Raw genomic sequence first — 19,913 nt, forward strand, 5'->3', positions numbered from 1 at the left:
GGGCAGAGGCCGGGGATGCTGTGAAGTGCCCACCACGCACAGACAGCACCCAAGGCAAGGACTTACCTGGCCGGACGAGGCAACAAACAGTGCTGTGGTTGGGAAGCCTTGCTTCGTAGCTGCCAACTTACATCGTCCCCACAGAAACCCTACAGTAATTATTCTTACTACCTCCATTACACAGCTCAATAAAGAAAATTTTTCACTGCACTATTATCCATAATGTTGAAAAACTCAAAAGAAGCTAAATCCCCCCAAACAGGGAAAGAGTTAAATAAAGCAAAGTATAACTACCTAACAGAAATATGAAAAGTACTTCTGAAAGCATATAAAACTAAAATAACCAGGACAATAATATTAAAAGGATTATATAATGATAATCATTTTAAAATGTGAATATAGACCCTAAATGGAAAAATAAGACGTGAAAGTTACTATGGTGTTAAGACAGCAGAAATAGGAATGGATATTTTTTCTTTTCTAATATTCTCTGATATTAATGTGGCTTTTAAAAGCAAAAAAAAAACCCACTCAACCGTGAAGAAATTTTTAATTTTCTTCAAATAAAATTTTATTGAAATAAGGAATATCTTATCTTAACAATGAAAATATAAACAAGCTAAGAAGATATTTAATATTAAGAAATTTGAAATATGGATTTCCAAGGAATAGCAATAAATCTAGTGCTCTAAATTCTAAAGTCATAATACTACTGTGCAGTGTAAGAATGAATCAACTAGATTTTAAATCTAACTTTCTTTCGAACTTCCAGCTATTTCATGGCTCACTATCACCTAAAGAGAATGAGAAAGAGGAATCAAATTTCAATTTAGCTGAGTCTACTTCACTTTAGAAGATCTGTTACACAATATAGTTCAAAATATTACTATAAATGTATTAATAATAGTAGAAATATTAGTAATAATGGCCTTATTATTATTGCTATAATGAGCTATACGTATTGAGGGCTTCTTGCATGGATTAATATGCAATCTAATCTATAGAATATCTATTAGAGGTAAATATTTTTATGGTCCCCATTTTTCAAAAAAGGTCATAGGCACTTAAAATTGAGCAACTTGCCTAGATTATACCCAGCTAGTAATGGAAGTCCCTGAATGAAATTTAAGCAGTCTGACTCCCAAGCCCAAGCATGTTGGGGAACAAGATGGGGGAGTAGGGACAGGCTCTCCCCTTCCTCCTGTCCCCACACTGCAGCCCTGCACTGATCATACCTGCCACACGGGAGGTCAGACCTGCCTTTTGCAGTCCATTGGCTACATTGAGTAAACATAACCATGATGTGGCCAACAAGATCTCATATTGTAAATAATTCTAAGGTACTCCATTTAATTTTTAAGGTTATATTGAAACACTTTAAATAATTACTTTTATAATTAACCAACCAACATTGACGAATGTTTGCCAAAACTGCTAAGGGCATTCAAAGGGGGGGAAAGGCTGTCAGAATTTCTACAGGAAGCCCTGCAATCAATGGTTCACACACGAGGGATTTCGTCAGATGCCATGTCCCACAGAATACTCGGTTCCCATGGATCTGAGGACCCAACAAGCCCATATCTTGTTAATAAAAAAAAATGGATACCTCAGAATAAAGAACAGGGCAATGTCTGTTTTTAAATGCTTTAAGCATCTGTTTCTAACACGCCGAAGAGAGATGCACAGGGACAGTAAACACAGAACACTAGTTGTAGATATTAAATTGTGGGACTTAATTGCCTCTAGTTTCGTCTCACCTACCCCAGAGCATATACTTAAAAATGAGGTCACTGAAAACAAAATGCTGTGATCTTCTGAGATCCCTGAAGCGCAGATTAACTCAACAAATAACAGGGATCAGGATGCTAATAACATATCATCACAGGGAAATCAAGGGAATTTGGCATGACCCAAAGTACAGGCTCCTACTCTGGCTGAGCCACGATCAACTCAAAGCTGCAGGTTGGTGCCAAGGAGGCAGAGGAGCAGATGGTCTCCAAGCCCCACACCCACCAGCTACCTTAACAGGTGAGGCCCAAGTAAGGGAAGCAGACAAATCTCCTTTGCGGATGGAGCTTACGTGTCTTCCTACAGTTCCTATGTGTCTCTGAAAAACTGTGAGTAAAGTAAATGTCAGCTTATTTTTAATACATGTAGTGGTTTTACTCTACAAAGACATCCTGATGTGTCTTTTTTAGCTGCACCTTTTTAACTGACTGCAAAGAAACAACTGAAATGAAGGAAGGTGACGGTAATAAAAATGAATGGCAAATATTTATACAGGGGTGGGCAAAGGTAGGTCTACAGTTGTTTGTATGGAAAACGATACCATAATTAATCAATAATAATACATTATAAACAGGGTTTCCTGCACTCACAACGGTAAACCTACTTCTGCCCCACCCTGTGAAGCACTTCTGAGAGCAGCAACAGGGTTTTCTAAGGGCTTTTTCCTATCAGGAGAGGAAAGCAACAAATTCCTGGAAACAGTGTAGGAATGGATTGGTGATGATCTAATAGCAGAATAAACCATAGGACACACCCAGCTTGCCGCAGGCACAGCTTAATCCCAAGAACATTTACAGGGACTCCTGAGAAACTGAATGCCGGCTACAGAGGACCAGCCCCAGCCCAATTCGGGACACTCCAGGGTCAGGGAAAGGGGCTTTGTTTTTATTCAGTTGGCCAGACAAAATATTCAAACAGGATTCTAGAGCCTGAATGGACGCTGCAGCCCAGAAAACCACGCTGCCTTCCCTCACTTGCCAGTCATTTCACTTGAAGAGTTTTTCACATGCTAATGGTTGCTTCCAATTCTTCCTTTCCTGAGTAGCAAAACACAGTGCCTTGGGGCCCAGGCTGCTCAGGAGCCTTCTTTGCGCTGTTCTCTCTTTCTGCACCTCTTCCACTATGAGCACGTGCCGTGATTGTCCCTGGGTCAATTTTCAGCAGCATTCATGCCTGCTACCCTTCTAATCTACTGCCCTAGACCTAGAAATTGAGCACCTGCGTGTGAATCAGGAAAACAGTCACTGAATGAGGACCTAAGCGCCTCACTGATGTCCCCACACTGCACATACCAAAGGACAAATGTCCCTCACAATCTACGTGCAATCTGTAGGGCATACGCAGTGGCGTGGGCTGCCGGCGAATCGAACCATTAAATTAAAAACCAGGTGTCAGGCATCCCAACAACTATAACAGGACCTGGAAAACAAGAGGTCTCAATGACGTGTTCTCTAAGTCACCTAGTTTGGGCTCCATGCATCCCCCTCACTTCTAAGTCTTAGCCAAGTGTGGCGCAGTTGAGATGGACAGAAAACTGAGCACTGCTCTTCTAAGAAATAGAGAGATGAGAAATGTTAGAAAAGTTCACGGAACTCAATGCTTACTTTCTTCCTAATACAAACCCAAAATGATTGGAATCCTTCATCATAAAGCACCAGGCAAATATCACCTACGGAATGACTTCCAAATTAGGGGAAGTAAATGTCAATTCTTTATTACAGTGATCAAGGGACAGATTTACCTTCGACACCTCTCGCTTTTATTTAGATTTTAGGACTCAGAGAAGTTTTGCAGTGTAAGGCCTGGCAGCAAATCCAGAATCCACGGAACGCAGTCTCAAGGACTCTTGTTTTCCTAGGGCGAAGCTCATTTAGCCACAAAACGAATTCCCACCATAAAACAGAAGATTCTCTTTGTAACAGCACAAGAAATGGGGAGGGAGGAGGTAAATAGATAAGAAGGGTCTGTCCAGTGGGACATGGAGGAGGAAAATGAGAACTGTTTTCTCTACCCACATGCAAAATATCCATAACTTCCCAGTTTAAAATCCATCCCTATACAATGTGCCGTGGTTTACAAACCATGCCTGTGAACGAAGATAGAATGTAATAGTTCTTTTACGGAATTTGCAAGGGCGGAGATAAAATATAAGTAGTTTCATTTCATGATTTTTTTTCTCTTCTATTCCCAAATGTCCCATAAATCACTGCCACACACAGACACACGCAAACTCTACTTTCCCTCTTCTTCCTGTAAATCTGGTCATTCAGAGTAAGACTATAAATATTTATTAAAAACTAACTAAACAGCTCAGGGAGTATTGTCAGACTCCAGACCGCATGGGTGGGTCAGAGGTACTTAGGGAGAAAGTGACTCTCCTGGGGAAATAAATTTCTTCTGTCATACACAGTCCAGGAACTACCAACACCAGAAAGGAAGTTATTGCCTAAGAGTGGGCACAGAAGCTAAAGGCACAGAATCCAAGAGTTGAAAAATAGGCCAGGTCAGAAGCCAAGAGACTCAGTCTGGCAGCAGGTCCCTAGCCCAGGCCCGGCCATGCCAGAAGAAAAGGGTCAGTGTCAGCATGATGGGAGGGGCTGCTTCTGGGAGAGCCAAGGGGATGGCTATCTGATGAGGTGTTTCCATTGATAATATGCAAGTGACCTGGAAGAATTCGTGCAAGATGCCTATCTTACAACTGCAGTGCAGCCCAGCCTCTCACAGCATCTGAATCAGTGGCATTAAACTGAACTCTATCACGTGTCCGGACCACCAGGACAGTTCCCCCTTATTCGGAGTAATAATCCTCTCTGCAGACTAAATAAAGCTTTTTACATAAGGCACCAAAAGGCAAACAGGTCATACAGCACAGAGTCATATGGGAGGCTGTGTGCCCTTTCCCTCTGCTTGCAAACAATAAAAACCTTTCTGAACAAATGAAAGTGAACTCTGAAACCAGCAGAACACTTCAGGCACCACGCCACAGAAATATTCTCCAAGCAACTGCAGGCCATTGGCTGTCCTGTATACATACTCTATATTTCTTGCCACATACTGGACCTGCGGTTAAATGACCCCAGCATAGAATTACAGCCTCGGTGCTTTGATGTGAAAAAGCACTAAGAAGTCTGGGTGAGGGATGAGGGCAAACGTGAATTTTCAGCATGAGGATGCATGCGGGGCCACATTTAACCTAATATCTTCATTTCATATCTAAGCTGCACTCTTTTTCCTGCATTAACTTAAAAGTCTCCACCAGCAAAAACAGCTACCATTGGCTACAACCCTTTATGCCAGTGCCAAGTACTGTGCCAGGGATTTTCTGTGCGCACACCGCTGAAGACCTGCAATAGCCCCATTACCTCCTCTTGCAAGTGAGGAAACGGACATTCAGGCTGCAAGTCTCTTCCAGCTCATTGTAACGTGTTCCACGAATCACATGGACAACAGTTATTTTATAATTAACTCTGGGATTTGCTATCCCTATGAAAATAATGTATCAGAACATGAGTGTTTAATAAGGTAGATGAGGACAGCTACGTGATTACCAGTTTCAGCATCACTGGGGACCATGACACCCTCCATAACTGCCCGATAGAGAAAGAGAAAACACAGAACTTAAATCTAAAGATTCAAGCCTCTGCCTCAATGTTCTGGAAGTCACATCTGTCTTTTCAGATGAAAGTTACCTGGTTTAGAACTCAAAAGAAATTCAAATAAGTTGTCATTCAAAATCAGCCATTTTGCAGGAATTTCTTTCAGAATCAGTAACACTTTGAAAGTCAAACATTCAAGCAACAGAAGAAAATGGGCGATGTATACAAAGGCAATTCACTGAAGAAATTTGTCAAAACAGCTAATAAACATGCGTAGACATTTTCAATTTCCCAGGTAAAAATTCAAGTTCAATCAGTTATATTCTACTTTTCATCTCTCTATTCTTTGTGGATACCAGTCTAACAATAAAAGTCTATTTGCACCATCGATTCCCCAAAGGAACTAATGGATGTGTACACAAGTCATTATTTTTAATAATTTTTAAAATGGGATGCCATTACTTCAGGACAGTTTCAACTTCGTGTCAGAAAGAAAAACTATGCTTGAGGGGACTTAGCTATAAAGCTGTACATTTGTACGTTCACAGAAAAAAGGGTTGGAGGAACAGATAAAACTGTTAGCAGTAATTATGGAGGCAGAGGGGGAATTTTCCACTTTGTACACATTCTTTTAAGAAGGAACCTGATTATTTATGGCATTCTTTAAAGATATTCCAAACACATTATTAAAAGTTAGACTGAGGGTCAAAAATTTATTACAAATAAAATGCTTCTTGACCTGGAGAGCAACCCCACCGAGGGGACCACGCCAATTCCTGCCCAGCCCGCAATCCAAGTTTCAACACTCTGATTTAAACACCAAGTTTGACCTGTGCTCCCTCAGTCCTAGACTAAGATTTCACTTCGGCACAATGGTAAAACTGGGCTATGACTCATCTTCCTCTGCAAAACAATAAAAGTTCTAGTTCAGTGGGAAAAAACTACTTGAGCTGCCAGTTCACCAAACTGTTCAAATCAAGGTCAACATAGTGGGTAAGAGTGAGGTGTTGCTGCCCCGTCCTATCTTGCTCACACACCAGTCTATCCAGTGGCGCTCCGACCAAACCCCGGATTTGCAAATGGTCAGGAGAGGAAGCACATGGTGCCCTGTAACCTGGGTCAGAGAATCCAAGGAAAACATGGAAGGGACCCAGGACCCATGTCATGAGCGTGCCTTTCAAAAAATGCCAAGGAAAAACACAACTAAAGTGGGATGATAAAATATACAGCTTCAGACGAGATGTATGGTAAGGACCATAATGAGTAAAGTATTTGATTTCCTATTTCTCGGCAAAGCTCTTTATCAACTGACTAGATTTTGATAATTTGTACAGAATGTATTATTCCCTGAACTATCTACCTGGACTTTCAAGCTGCTTTACAATGTGTTACATCACTAATCCAGACCACGACCTCCCTCGCAGAAGGTGAGTGCGTCCACAGTGCATCACAGGGGGATCTGAGATCCAGGCCCAGCCCTTGAACAACAGTTCAATAAAATGTTAATCATGTTTCCCATCGGGATTCCTGAAATTCTTTTGTTTCAAATGAATCACTGTCTCCACCCTTCTCCCAAGCTAGTAATTTTCTCTCCAGGCTTTACAAATTATATTCTACCTGTTCTTCCTAACCACAAAATCACTTTTTTATAAACATTAAGATGGGCTAAAAATCCCAAAGCCCTGAGAAGTTCGTCCAGATGAACACCACGCTCTGATACAAATTTGGTATTCCTTTATTCTTACACAGTCCGTTACTGGGCCAGGCAGCCCCTACTATCTGCCAAAGAGAACCACACTCCTTCCTTTCAAACTCACTATTGCACAAGCCCCACCTCCACATTCACACACATTCACACCGAAGGCCCTGATGGAATTTTTATCTCCAGCTCCCAACCTGCCTTGCTTCATGCAGACACTGCCAACCTGGATCCTTGCCTCTTCTGAGAGGTCTGCTCAGCGTACCCTGAGCTTTGCCTGTTCCCCTACGACTCCTGTTAGAGCTTCCCAAATGACAGCTGATCTTCAGCTGGGCCTCAGTCTCAGATAACATACTCTTCCACATCAACATGGACGGGAAATTAAGAGATCTAACCCTCTGCCAGCCCTCCTGTTGCTCAGAGGCATTTATTCATCCATTCCACAAGCAAAGACTGGGCCCTCCTGCATGCCAGGTTCACAGTTAGTTGCTGGGTACCACAGTGACAGAGCCTCCTTCCTGTCCACCTCCTCCTGGAGCTTTCGGTCAGGTAGAACTGAGGAGCCCTCCCCTGGACTCCTCCACCGTGAATCCACACTAGAATCACTGGGAGAGTCTTGAAAAGCTCCGAAGTCGGGCCTCAATCCAATGACTGCAGGATCTGTGGGTGTGGGCCTGTAGCACTTTAAGGATTCTAATGTGCAGCCAGGGTTGGGAAGAGTGTAATCTGCCCATCTAAAAAGGAAACAGCTGGCACAGAGTGCCGTCCGCAGACGAGATACGCAGGAAGGATGGCCAGAAAGGCAGGGCCTCCCAGAGCTGGCCCCTGAGCAGGGCCACCTCCACACATAAATCACCCGCGCATTAGCGCACGCCTGCAAGTCCGGTGATGCCTCCAGACAATTTTTTATCTCACATATTCAAGCCTTTTTTGTTTCAAACGTTAGTCTCCTCTATCACATTAATTTTAACATATAGTCATGTGTACACAGCAAGATAAAGCACAGGAAAAATATTTAACAAAAGTTTAGGGTCCATGTCTTAAAAGTAAAAGATTCTATGTCAAAACAGATAGATTTGTATTTCACTTCACTGAATTCTTCCGTCGTATCTCAGCGGGTAAACTGTGGGGCAAATACGCCAAATTGGCATTCTACGTTCTAGAGGACAATACGGAGCAAAGGGCTGACAATTTCAGGAATAACACTGAAAGGCTAATTAATAGCAAACAATGTCTTTTTCATCTGTTCTATTTCATTACTTGTTTTATCATCAGGTTGGGTTCTGCAAGAGTCATTTGAAAGATCAGCCTCTGCACTGTCAAAAGTTCAGTAACACTTATGGTTTCACTTTCTGCCTAACTTGAGGTCTGAAAATAAAGGGTTCATCCCAAAGTTTAAACTGTAATGGAGACTGATTTGAAGACCAAAGAAGGACATCTGTTGCAAGGAAATACACTACCCATAAAAATGTATTTTTATATCTTGACAACTAACAGAATCACCAAAGAGATCTACCCTGGAGATACAGGGAAATATTCACTTCAATAAGAGCCAGTGAGAAAGGCATCCAGGCCCCTTGTAGAATCTGAAATCACGTACCCATTTGTTTTCTATTTTTGTTAAAATAACAGGTCCTGATGCTGTTGTGGTTTTTTATGGCTATTTTCCTAAAGCCTTTGGACTGGTCAGAGAGCAGGAGAGAAGTCTAATTGGATGAGAATTCATGTTCTCAGCCGCAGTCTATTTGCTTGAAAATTTGATTACTATTTAAAGGTTTATTTGTATTTTTTAAGTTACCTACTGATTTTGACCACCAGAGTCACCTGAGACCCTTTGTAGCAAGACAATAAGATAGACACTAGCAAAGTACAGATTATTAAGGACACGGAAAGAAAGAGAGGTAAGTGAGAGTTACAGAGTACCCTTGAAAAGCCACAATGCTGTAACTGCTACCCCCACGCACAGGGGTTTTAACTCGGGTCCCTGAAAGGTATTTTAATTTTCTGTTGAGACCACATCGTTCTTTAAATAAGAGAGAAAAGTTAGCACCCCATGAAGAGAATCACACTGATCTCCTATTAGTAGCACAGAAAGTGAATTTACAAGGACAATGGGGCCGCTCCAATCATTCCACTTCAAACGTGCTCCACAGAGACAATGCCTACAAGCATGCACCACCTCATTTACATGGGCTTAAGAGGAAGGGAAACATTAAGAGGGAAAGGGTAATTCCAAAGGAAAGAAAAGTTTTTAAAAAACTCTAACCAGCCTAAAAGGTCTTCCCATAGTAACAACATTCAAGCGTGGCATATAAGGTCAAATAAAACACAGCACTTGTTTGGTTTGTTCTGTTTTTCTCAGAAAGCTTCTGTGGCCAGTACACGAATATGCATATACATTAAACAAAAGAGGGACATCTGAACTGACGGAGGAAACTAGGTCTCCTGGGAAGTGAACTCCAGTGATAAGAAAGTGCCCGGCCACATCCAGCGCCAAGCTGTGCCCTGCTGTTTCTCTAGGACAGGACTGCATGCAGGCAGAAACCCCTTCACAGACATGTCCCCCCAAGAGGGCAAATGTCCCAGTCTCCCCTTTGTTGGCTCTAAACGACACACTGTCCAAAGCAAAGTATCTTTTTCGCCAGCACCAACAAGTGCCAACGGGCTGAGCTCCATCACAATGCAGCAGAGGAAACCTACCACACAGCAGTGAACACTCACCACACGAGAAGCTGCCGTGAAAATACAGGGAGGTAAAGTGAAACACACTTGCCACAACACAAGTTTCCTGGAGTGCTTTCTCCAAAAAGGCTAATATCTGACAAACTATCACATTCCCAAGAGAAGGACGAAGAAGACAGTGTTGCCCTCCCGCTATTCAGAGTCTACAGCAGATGTGCCCTCGGGAAGAACTGGCCAGGCTGCGGCTCCCTTCCCCAGCAAAGCCCTGTCTCCGGGGGGGCGTTGTGACTTAACAAATTGGGCTGAGAGGGCCTTGCCCTTTCTGACATCCCCTTTTCAAAACCTCACAGGCAGGGGAGTCGCCCGAGTTGGCACACTTACCTGCCAGCTGCTTGTAAGCCTGGTGAGCGACTTGGCCTGGCAAACCAAGTCTGCACTTTTTCCAGCGAAAGGCAGGGGCTGCGGGGCCGCTCATCACCTACATTTGCTCGAAGGACGAGGAACAAGATGCAGAGGAAGTGGACAACAAAAGCAGCCTGCGAACTGCACACTGGGATGTCCTGTGCTGGGGGAGCTTTTCTTTTTCCCGTGAGAGGATCTGACTGAACCTGGCCCAATCTCCTCTGAACACAGACAGGAAGTCACACTTAGCAGTCAGTGAAACGCCTCAGGTCACTCGGGGTCAGGGTTTTTTTGGGTTTTGGTTTTTTTTTTTAGTTTTTGTTTTGTTTTGTTTTAATTGTCACAACTAAGCACCTTTGAATATTTCTGATCTACTACAAAGAGATCATAACTTTGTTTCCTGTTTTGACAGCATCAGCTCCTTCTAGGGGACACCTCCACCCACCTTCCTACCCACTTCGTATATAAACAGACGCTTTGGCTCTGGGCATACAACTGGGCTGAAGAGTTTGGTTACGTATTAACTATACTTCAAAGAATACACTGGACTTGTTATTTTACTTTAATATGCATCTATATACCTTGGGGAAATAAAAGTCAAAATAATTTCTTCTTAATTCCTTGGAAATTGCTATTCTGGAAAAATTAACCACCCAGAATTCTAAGATAAGAGATAACAATTTTGACTGACATCTCCAGGCTATTCTATGTTCTGTCTTTGCCTTGTTCTGTTGGCTGTCACTTATGGAGTTATCCAAACACCTAAAATAAGCAAGAGAAATCGGCCTCACCACTCACCAGTTTTCCTATTCAATTCTCACTCTTTTTGGCCTCTACTTTGAAATAGAAATTTTCTACCTACGAGCAAAGATTTTCATGGATATGTGCCTTTATCAGGGAACACACAGGTTTGAATTAAGAGCCACAGCCCCCCCTACTACTCCTGGCTGAGGGGTAGAAAAGAGAACCAGCCAATCCCTGGCCCCACTCTCCTCCTCATTATCGGTGTATTTTGCCTAGACTAGTAGCTGTATGACTCTGAGAAAACTCACTCTAAGCCTCAGTCTCCAAATCTGCACAATGGGAATAGTGACCTCACCTGTCTCAGTGATTATCCTTCACTCACAAAGTTGTGCATCCATCACTACAATCAATTCTAGAACATTTTTCTGACCCCCAAACCTGTCATGTTCCACTTCCTCCTCCCACCCCCCACCCACCCCAATCCTGGGCAACCATAGAAATCTACAGTCAGTCTGTTGATTTGCCTCTTCTGTGCATTTCATATAAATGAAATCATCAGATAGGTACATGGTCTTTTTTTCACTTAGCACACAATGTTCTCAAGGGCCATCCATATTGTGGTAAGGATCAGTACCTCATTCCTTTTTATGGCTAGATGATATTTCATTGTAATAACATCCCTCATTTTAGTTATTCATTCACCCGCTGGTGGATATTTGGTTTGTCCCCACCTTTTGGTTATGAATAATGCTGCTATGAGCACTGTGCACAACTTTGTACGTGGTCATACGTCTTCGTTTATCTAGGGTACACGCACCCAGGAGAAGAATTGCTGGGTTATGTAGTAACCCTGTGCTGAACCTCTAGACAAACTGCCAGACCGTTTTCCAAAGTGGCTGCACCACTTTCTGCTCCCACTACCACTGCGTGAAGATCCCAGTTTCTCTACATCCTCAGCCACATGTACGTATTGCCTGTCTTTTTTTATTACAGTAGCCATCCTAGTGGGTATGAAGTACCATCTCGCTGTGGTTTGATTTGTAGTTCCCTGATGGTTATCAAAGCCCAATTGTTACCAGTAGCCCAAAAATGTTCCCATTTTTATAGGCGGGGCTAAATACTCAAAATACAGAACAACAGACACTGGCTACAGTGCTGAAGCGAGACCTCGAGGGTGTCCAGCTTTAATACTGGCTATTTTCAAACAGGTGTAAAAGAATTTCAGTAGAGCTGTATGTATGGATCCATACCAGCTCCTGGTAAACGTTGCTGACTTTCAGACTGACATCTCTGCTAAAACGCTGTAAAGCAGTCAGTTCTTCTTGCTCTACCAAAGGGCTGCTTAAGAAAAATGATGAGAAGATGAAATGCTCAATGGAAATATGACATCTCAGTCAATTACAGAACAGTTCTTCCTGCCTGTCTTTCTGCATGTATCTTCTGAACCAGAGACAGGCCCAGTGAAAAGCAGCCTTTTGTAAGTGACTCGCCACAGTTATGTACAGGAAGCCGAGTGGTGAGACAATCATGCACTTTACAAAGTGCCTCCCCTCATATTTCTAGTATCCATCCAGCACCACTTTACAGGAAGAAGTTTTAGAGATCAGATGTGATTCAAAATCCAAGATCTCAAAAATTCTGAAGGTAGCCGAGAGAGACAACAAATCAGGATTCTTCCTTCCCTCTTAAAAATATGAGATTGTAAGAAGGGTAGTAATTATTCTAATTCAAAGGGATTTTCCAATGCAAAGTATCTAACATAATCTAATTCAAAAGGATCACCTTTTTTAAATTCTAAGGGACTATTTAATCTAATTCAATCTAATTCAGAGGAATTATCACATTTTTCAGAGCTTACGGTGTTTGAACAAATTCATATAATTATCTCTTTCCTAAACTACCTTATTCTAGGATTTTAATTTTTTACTCTTTAAAAATACTGAACAGAATAACATCTACATAAAGCAAGGCAAAACAAAACTATTTAAAAAGGCCATAAACTTTAAAAAGTAACAACCTTTCTTTTTAGTTTCCAATATAAGACGTCAGGCCTTGCAACATGTACTAATAATATGATTCGTCCATCTTCCAAGAATTTTTCCATGTCCCAGGGCTGCACCATGTAATCCTTTGTTTTGTGATTTCTTGGCATATGGCTGACTGCGAGACTGACCCCTGAACTTTCCTATGTCAAATAGAACTTTCCATGGCGGGAAGCGTCTAAAACATTCATATTAAGCTAAGTGGAAATGTCACCAAAGCTCAGGAGCGAATACGGTCTGTGTTGACCAGTGCAACTTCTAAATCTGATCCCGCCAGGGAAGGCAAACTCGGGAACAAATACGAGCATGAAGGCTTCGCTGAAGTTTCGGCACATACGTGACTGTGAAGATGACCAAAAGCAACAATCAGTTTATCAAAGTTATCTGAAGGTCCTTCTAAGAAGATCTAACAGGAGGGCACTTTTAAAAAACTGCTCTGTAATGTCAGAACCCCGCCTCTATCCAGATTCTTCTACATTACACTGTGGCCTCGTTTCTAGTTCTTGTGAAATCAATAGGCTATTTATGTTGCAAGGACCTGTGTAGGGTATGCACTTTCTTATTCAATCTGGTGCTGACAGCAGTCATCAAATTTGGTCCGTACCACTAGCTCTATTCTAGCTTGGCAGTAACTGGCTGCCCGCCTAGGTCCTCTCACCAAAAAGGAAAGAAAGGATTGCACTGGAGAGAGAATTACAGATGGAATCAGTTGAAACCACAGGAGGTGGTGAAGGAGAGAGAGACAGAGAGAGAGAGAGAATTAAAGTCATTCGGAGACTAATCTCCTCTCCACCAGGGAGACATGCCCACAGCTGAGGCCAGGGGAGCTCTACCTTTGGCTGTGAAAGGCACACACTTTTTCCTGCTTTCTGTTATCTGAAAGCCCTCCTGGCTTTGAAGCCGTTGAACATCTAATTACAACTGTCAGTCCTAACTAATGAACCTACATCTAACCCCGAGGAGCAGCAGACAAAAGCTAGAGACAAACCCCGCCCACCACCACCAGGGCGACCACGTGCGTGCCAGGAACGCTGGAATCCCGCAGCTCCGTGAACTGCACGCTCTGGATGCTGCTGGCTTCGTTTTGTAACCCTTCTGTCTGCACTTAAAGTAGAAGGTGCACCTAAGGCATTTCCCTCAGATCAGAAAATATAAATTAATCTCCCGATAAAAACAAGGTCAGCTCTAAAAAAAAGTAGGAAGGAGGTGGAGACCTAACTTAAAATTCCACTGGACTTGTACTTTTTGACTTCGAATTCTCCAAGAAAACCACACTCCTGTTAACAGATATTCTCTATTTAGAGGCAGCATAGATGATGCCAGTTTCTGGTATAATGAGCAACTTTTTTTGCTTATTTTTTAAAACTTGAAATAATTTTAGATTTATCCAAAAAGTTGTAAAAATAGTAGAGTTCTCATGCTCCCTTCACCGAGCTTTCCCAGTGCAACTTCTCCAATGTTCAAAGAGTATGTGGGAGTTTTAACTCATTTTTCCCTAGCTAAAAATTCTACTTTAGTTCTTGGCCATATTAACTAACGTTTCTACTACAATATTAACAAAACCCCACATGTTGACATACAAAGAATTTTTCTCATAATTTTAACAACACAACATCCAAAAAATAGTCACTATACCACTATTGAAATGGTTAAAACAATTACAAAAAGCAAAAGCCAGGAAAACTTTTCTAAAAACAAGCAAACCCAAAAAAGTAATGTCAAAGATGGTATTTAATGGACTGAGTGATTTCTCATGAGACTGTTTCTCCAAGGCACAGAGATATAAATAAAATCTGAAATCGTGTCTTTGTTTCCATATTAGTATATTAGTGCTACTGAATGACATTATGATCAACAATATTATGGTAAACAAAAATCCCCACCATCGAAGAGTTTAGCATTTATCTAAAACCACAGAGGAGCTGACCTCAGATGCAGACTTTAAGAAATATGCCAATGAGAGAAAAAAAATCATATTTTAAGGATTATTGCTTTTATTTTCTAATGTGCAGTCAAAGACTCCTACATGGAATGATAAACTAAAAGAGAAATTCCCAGAAGTTGTATTTCAAGATACAAGTATAACCTTTCTTATAATTACCTCAGGAAAATTGCACAGAAGTGGTAAGATTAAGAGGGAAGGAACAGTATCACCAAGTCCCTTGATGAGGGGCAGAGAGAGGTTGTAAGTACAGGCATCCTCCTCCTCCCCCAAAAGAGGAGACGAGGGCTCTGAGCAAGGGGCCTGGGTTCCCTCCCAGGGAGGCCTTCCTCTCCCAACAGTGTGTGTGCACATGTGCGTGTGTGCGTGTGTGTCTGATGTCTCTCCAGCCAAACTGCTTCCACACAGACTGCCAACTGCCTGGACCCCACTGGTGTGGGCCCCAGGGACTAACAGGTTTGTGGTAGGAGAAGCCGACACTACGTGGCTGCCAGGTGATGCGGCCACTTTGTAGATGCCCAGGTCCAACCTCCCTGGGCCCAGGAGCAGCCCTGCAGTGCTGGCTGCTTAAGGCGGGCGTCCCTGGGACAACCACTCTGGCTGCAAACGTCTCACTGGAACAGAAAGAAGGTCATTGCAGGATTCTTCAGTGCCCAGGAATAGTATTTACAGAGCCATTAAAATATGAATAAAACACAAACACTTTTACAAAGAAAGAAGCATTTTTAAAACATTATTAGAAAGAAAAAAGGTGGTGATTTTTCTGGACTTCCTAAAGTGTTCTGTTTTTATCAATCAGGTGAAAATGAACATCATCTTCTCTCATTTACCTCTGCATTGCCACCCCTTGGCACAGTGCCTGGCATGTTGTAAAGACTTAGCAAGTGAACAGTTACTGAAAAAAAGAGCAGTGAGATGATGTGAAAGACATCAGCACGGATGTCACAGAGGACCAGGACAGTGCGAGGAGCCCGGCCAGCTCTCACACCCAAAGAGCACAGCGCATGCGGCAGGCGCACCTGATGCAGAACGGAGGTGGCAGGGTCTGTGACAGGAGCGACATCAGAAGTAGCAGCCCTGGCAGGTGTGGTTCAGTGGATTGAGCACGAGCCTACCAACTGAAAGGTCACTGGTTCTATTCCCAGTCAGGGCACATGCCTGGGCTGCCAGCCAGGTCTCCAGTGGGGGGCGGGGGCAGGGGAGGTGAGAGGCAACCATGTAACTCACACACTGATGTTTCTCTCTCTCTTTCTCCCTCCCATCCCTCTCTCTGAAAAAGTAAATAAAGGAAAAGTAGCAGCTCTAATACAAACTCAGCACTCCCAATGCTGCAGAAAAAGGGGCCAGGCAGGAGGGGCACTTTCAGGAATACAAAAGGAGCAATTCAGAAGAAGAACTGCTGTAGAAGAGGAGGCAGGAACAGGGGCGTCCTGCTGGGATGTGGAGCAACGTTGGGCAAGCAAGTGTCCCTGCCCTGCAACTGCTGGCTTCCCGAGGAAAACTTCTCCAGTTTCTGGAGGGTCCTGGAACCTCACGCTTTATGGAAGGGGTGGTACTTCTTAGTTTTGAGCAATAAAAACCATGCAGCGGGAGAAGTGACCTACGTATGCCATAGGGCACACAGGCTGTGGATCCAAATGTGCCACTCATAAATTTTTGTCCTGTGGTCACCTGCGGCAGCGATCTCAGTTCAGTGTCTTTCCTGTGGAGCCCGTGTGCCCTGAGGCCCATCTGAAGGTGTTGGCTGCACAGAAGACAAGGCATAATCACCCATCTGCGACAACTAAAGGCTGAGGCCAGGAGAAAACGAAGGGTCCGGGTAATAACTAGGCAGAACCAATGCCAAGGAACTGACCAGGAATAGATTAACTCAGTCCCAGGATTTCTAAAACAATGGCACAGTTTCCAGGAGGCAACCAGGTGAGGAACAGAGAATGTAAGTAATGATTATCACTCGCAAATTTTAGCCCTGGGACTCGGCAACAAGCCTCCTGGGCCCGGAAGGGAGCACCAGTGAGAGAAGGCCAGCCGGCCGGTTTGCTGACTGAGCGCCTACCGGGTTCCATGCAGAAGAGTGAACAGAACCAGAGCCCCGGCCGGGCAAAGGATGCAATGCCCACTGCTGCCGCGGCATGGCACTCACCATCACCGGCCCAGGGACCAGCCCGAAGCCCCAAGACAGGCTGGAGCCAAAAAAAAACCAAAAACAAGGAGCAGAAAGAGGTGCAGTGACACCACAGAAGGCAAGAAAGCTAACACAGCCCACTACTGCAACATTCTAAGAAGTCACAGAGAAGGGACAAAGGAGAAACCAGTGAATGGAGAAGTGAGGGAAAATCAAAGCCAGGCCCTCTTATTCTAGGGCAGCTCCTGATGGAGGCCGAGCTGTCCCGGAATTCACAGGCTGGGACCACGTACGTGCCGGTTCACACAAAGCTTCACTTCCCTTAAAACGTTCCCCTCTGGAGAACTTCCATGAGTAATTCCATCTACAAAAGTATAAATAAGGCAAATGGAACAAGCTTAGTTTGGAGTTGGAAATGTTGGACTAAAATAACTTCCTGTAAGTTGCCAATTCAGTGGCATGCTGAACTACCACTGTTCCCATTGGAACATCAGTATGTAATTTGGTCGGTAAAAACTGACCAAGTTTAGGGACCTCTGAACTCGAAAGTTCTTCCACAATTATTTTCATCGATGCCTGCAAAATCCTTACAAGTTAGGCACTGTCAATACCTGAGGTCCCATTTGAAAAACGAGTTAACTGAGGTTTGTTAACACATAGTGAAACACCAAATCGGTGCTGCGGGTGTTCTGAACCTCAGGGCCACCAAATCCGTGCTGCGGGTGTTCTGAACCTCAGGGCGGCTCCCAGCCCACCAGCCCTTCCTCCCTCCCTCTCGAGGGCCTTCTAAAGCAGCTCCCTGGCTCTCAACAGCATCGCCTGAACCAACATGAAGCCCCGACACTGCAAACTTATTTTCCTGCACGTAAATGATACTGTGCAAGACTTCCTCTCTTCCTCAGAGTCACAGCCAAAAATCAGACGACACCAAGAGGAAACGCATGTTCCTCAACAGCATGAGGTTCCAGGTATCAGGTAGCAGCAGCTGCTACGGAACCCAGTCCCAACTTGCCGGCCCCATGGCAGTCCCAAACCCCGCCACTGACACAGGCGGCGGAACCTTGAGGCCAATCAGATGGGAGTCTCTCTGCCAGAGAAAGAGAAAAGGAGCACCACACTTCCATCCCCAAGGGCATTAAAGTCACAGCCCTGAAGGAACGAGGTGGTTTACTCAATGCATGAGTGATTAACCTGACCCCCTCCACACCGGAAAGAGGGCAGGAAAAGGAAATGAAAGCAAGTGACTCTAGGTTCTGAATTTCATATGCAAGAATAGCCAGCAACAGGTGCAGCATTCCGCTGAGATAATGACTCTCAAAAAATCTCTCGCCTGCACAGCCCAGAAATGCAACATTAGCGATGATGTCAGAAGTGCAAATCATCACGTTCCTGCCAATAGCAATTTTGTGTGAAAGAAAAACATCTTTAGCAAACAAACCAAACAATATTTCTCTGCTGGCACATGACTTCTTTTACATGGCCCTTCCCTAAAACACTGTACTCTAAAATAATTTAAATGTTGGTCATCCAAAACTATTTTAATACCTAGTAACTAATATAGTGCCTGGCACCCAGGAGACAGGCAATAAATATTTACTGAATGAATGAATGAATGAAACGAACAAGCAGGTAAACAAAAAGTTGTCTTCACAGACAAAGGTAAACAAAAATCCTACCTTCAGGGTAGTTTATATTTTTTCCCACTTCTCCAAGAAGAGAAAAAGAGGCTGGAGTCAAAAGCCAAGAACAGGAGATACCAGGAGATGCCTGGCCGAGGCCCTTTGGGATTAAGAGATCTCTGCAGGGAATCCTCACTTGGAGAAGACCAGACGGGAAAAATGACCACAATCGCATGAGCACCCCACCCTTAGGTGCTTTCCTGTCTTTCAGTATGCCACTCCACGGAACATTTTCCACCGCCATGACTACATGGAGTGTACAAAATAAATTTTGTGATACAATCTTTTCAACATGATAAAAATAATCCACTAATTATATCTCATAGAAAATGTCTTATGGTATATGTGACAAGTATGAGAAAAATGTGGGTGGGTGAGGTGGAGTAGAAAGTTACAAGCTACAAAAACTGACAGAAGGAGTGGAAGAAAATGGCAGTGAAAATGTGCCCGTAGATAAAGAATTTCTTTCATATTAATACTATGTTAAATCTAAAAAAAATTAGTGTGAGAACTGATGAATATCTGCTAAAGGTTTACATGATATAATGATAAAAATAAGGTTTCAGAGCAGATAAGAATAAATCATCAAAATTAACAAGAGATGTCTGAGAAAACAGAAGTACAAATAAAAATATAGAGTAGTAAATAATTTTATAAAATTATAGTAAAGAATAACTCAACTTAAGGAGACTCTTTGCTCAATTTTCATTAAAATCATGAATTTCTCTTTTGTTTATAACAATATTAAGTATCCCCAGTAGAATTTCTCTCATTCCTGTGTATTCAAGTTAAAGAATCCTTAGGTTTTGCAAGTCCTTCCATCCAAGATCCAAAATAACTCCCATTTTTCTTCTACTTCCAGGTAACACCCAAAGGCCTCAAATAAAATTCTTAGCTGAGATCCTAAGTGCCTAGTTAAGAATTACCTCATACTTCAAGGAATAAACTGGAATAGCAAATCTCTCAGGAGTGCTTTCATTTTTTTAAAATGACATCTTTTCACCCCGGCTGGTGTAGCTCAGTGGATTTAGCAAGGGCCTACAAACCAAAGGGTCGCCAGTTCAAATCCCAGTCCAGGGCACATGCCTGGGTTGCAGGCTAGGTCCCCACTAGGGGGTGTGTGAGAGGCTACTACACACTGATCTTTCTCCTTCCCTTCCTCTCTCTCTAAAAATAAATTAATAAACCCTTAAATTAATAAATGGCATCTTTTC

At 43.1% G+C, this 19,913-nt stretch overlaps 1 protein-coding gene across 7 annotated transcripts in view; it reads right to left on the reverse strand.

Annotated features, from left to right (window-relative positions):
- Positions 1 to 19,913, reverse strand: part of UTRN (utrophin) — a 451,811-nt gene that overhangs the window by 392,434 nt on the left and 39,464 nt on the right. For 3 of the 7 annotated variants that reach the window (XM_037034779.1, XM_037034774.1, XM_037034773.1), the window contains exon 1: positions 10,147 to 10,337. The exons of the other annotated variants lie outside the window; for them this stretch is intronic. In XM_037034779.1, the coding sequence (XP_036890674.1) occupies positions 10,147 to 10,240 (94 nt within the window). In that variant the 5' untranslated portion in view covers positions 10,241 to 10,337. Of the gene's footprint in view, positions 1 to 10,146; positions 10,338 to 19,913 lie in introns of those variants that run through there. 7 annotated transcript variants of the gene reach the window in all.

This window comes from Sturnira hondurensis, unplaced genomic scaffold, assembly GCF_014824575.4.
Source record: "Sturnira hondurensis isolate 20B ecotype Veracruz unplaced genomic scaffold, ASM1482457v3 Scaffold0022201, whole genome shotgun sequence".
Classification (NCBI taxonomy): Eukaryota; Metazoa; Chordata; class Mammalia; order Chiroptera; family Phyllostomidae; genus Sturnira; species Sturnira hondurensis.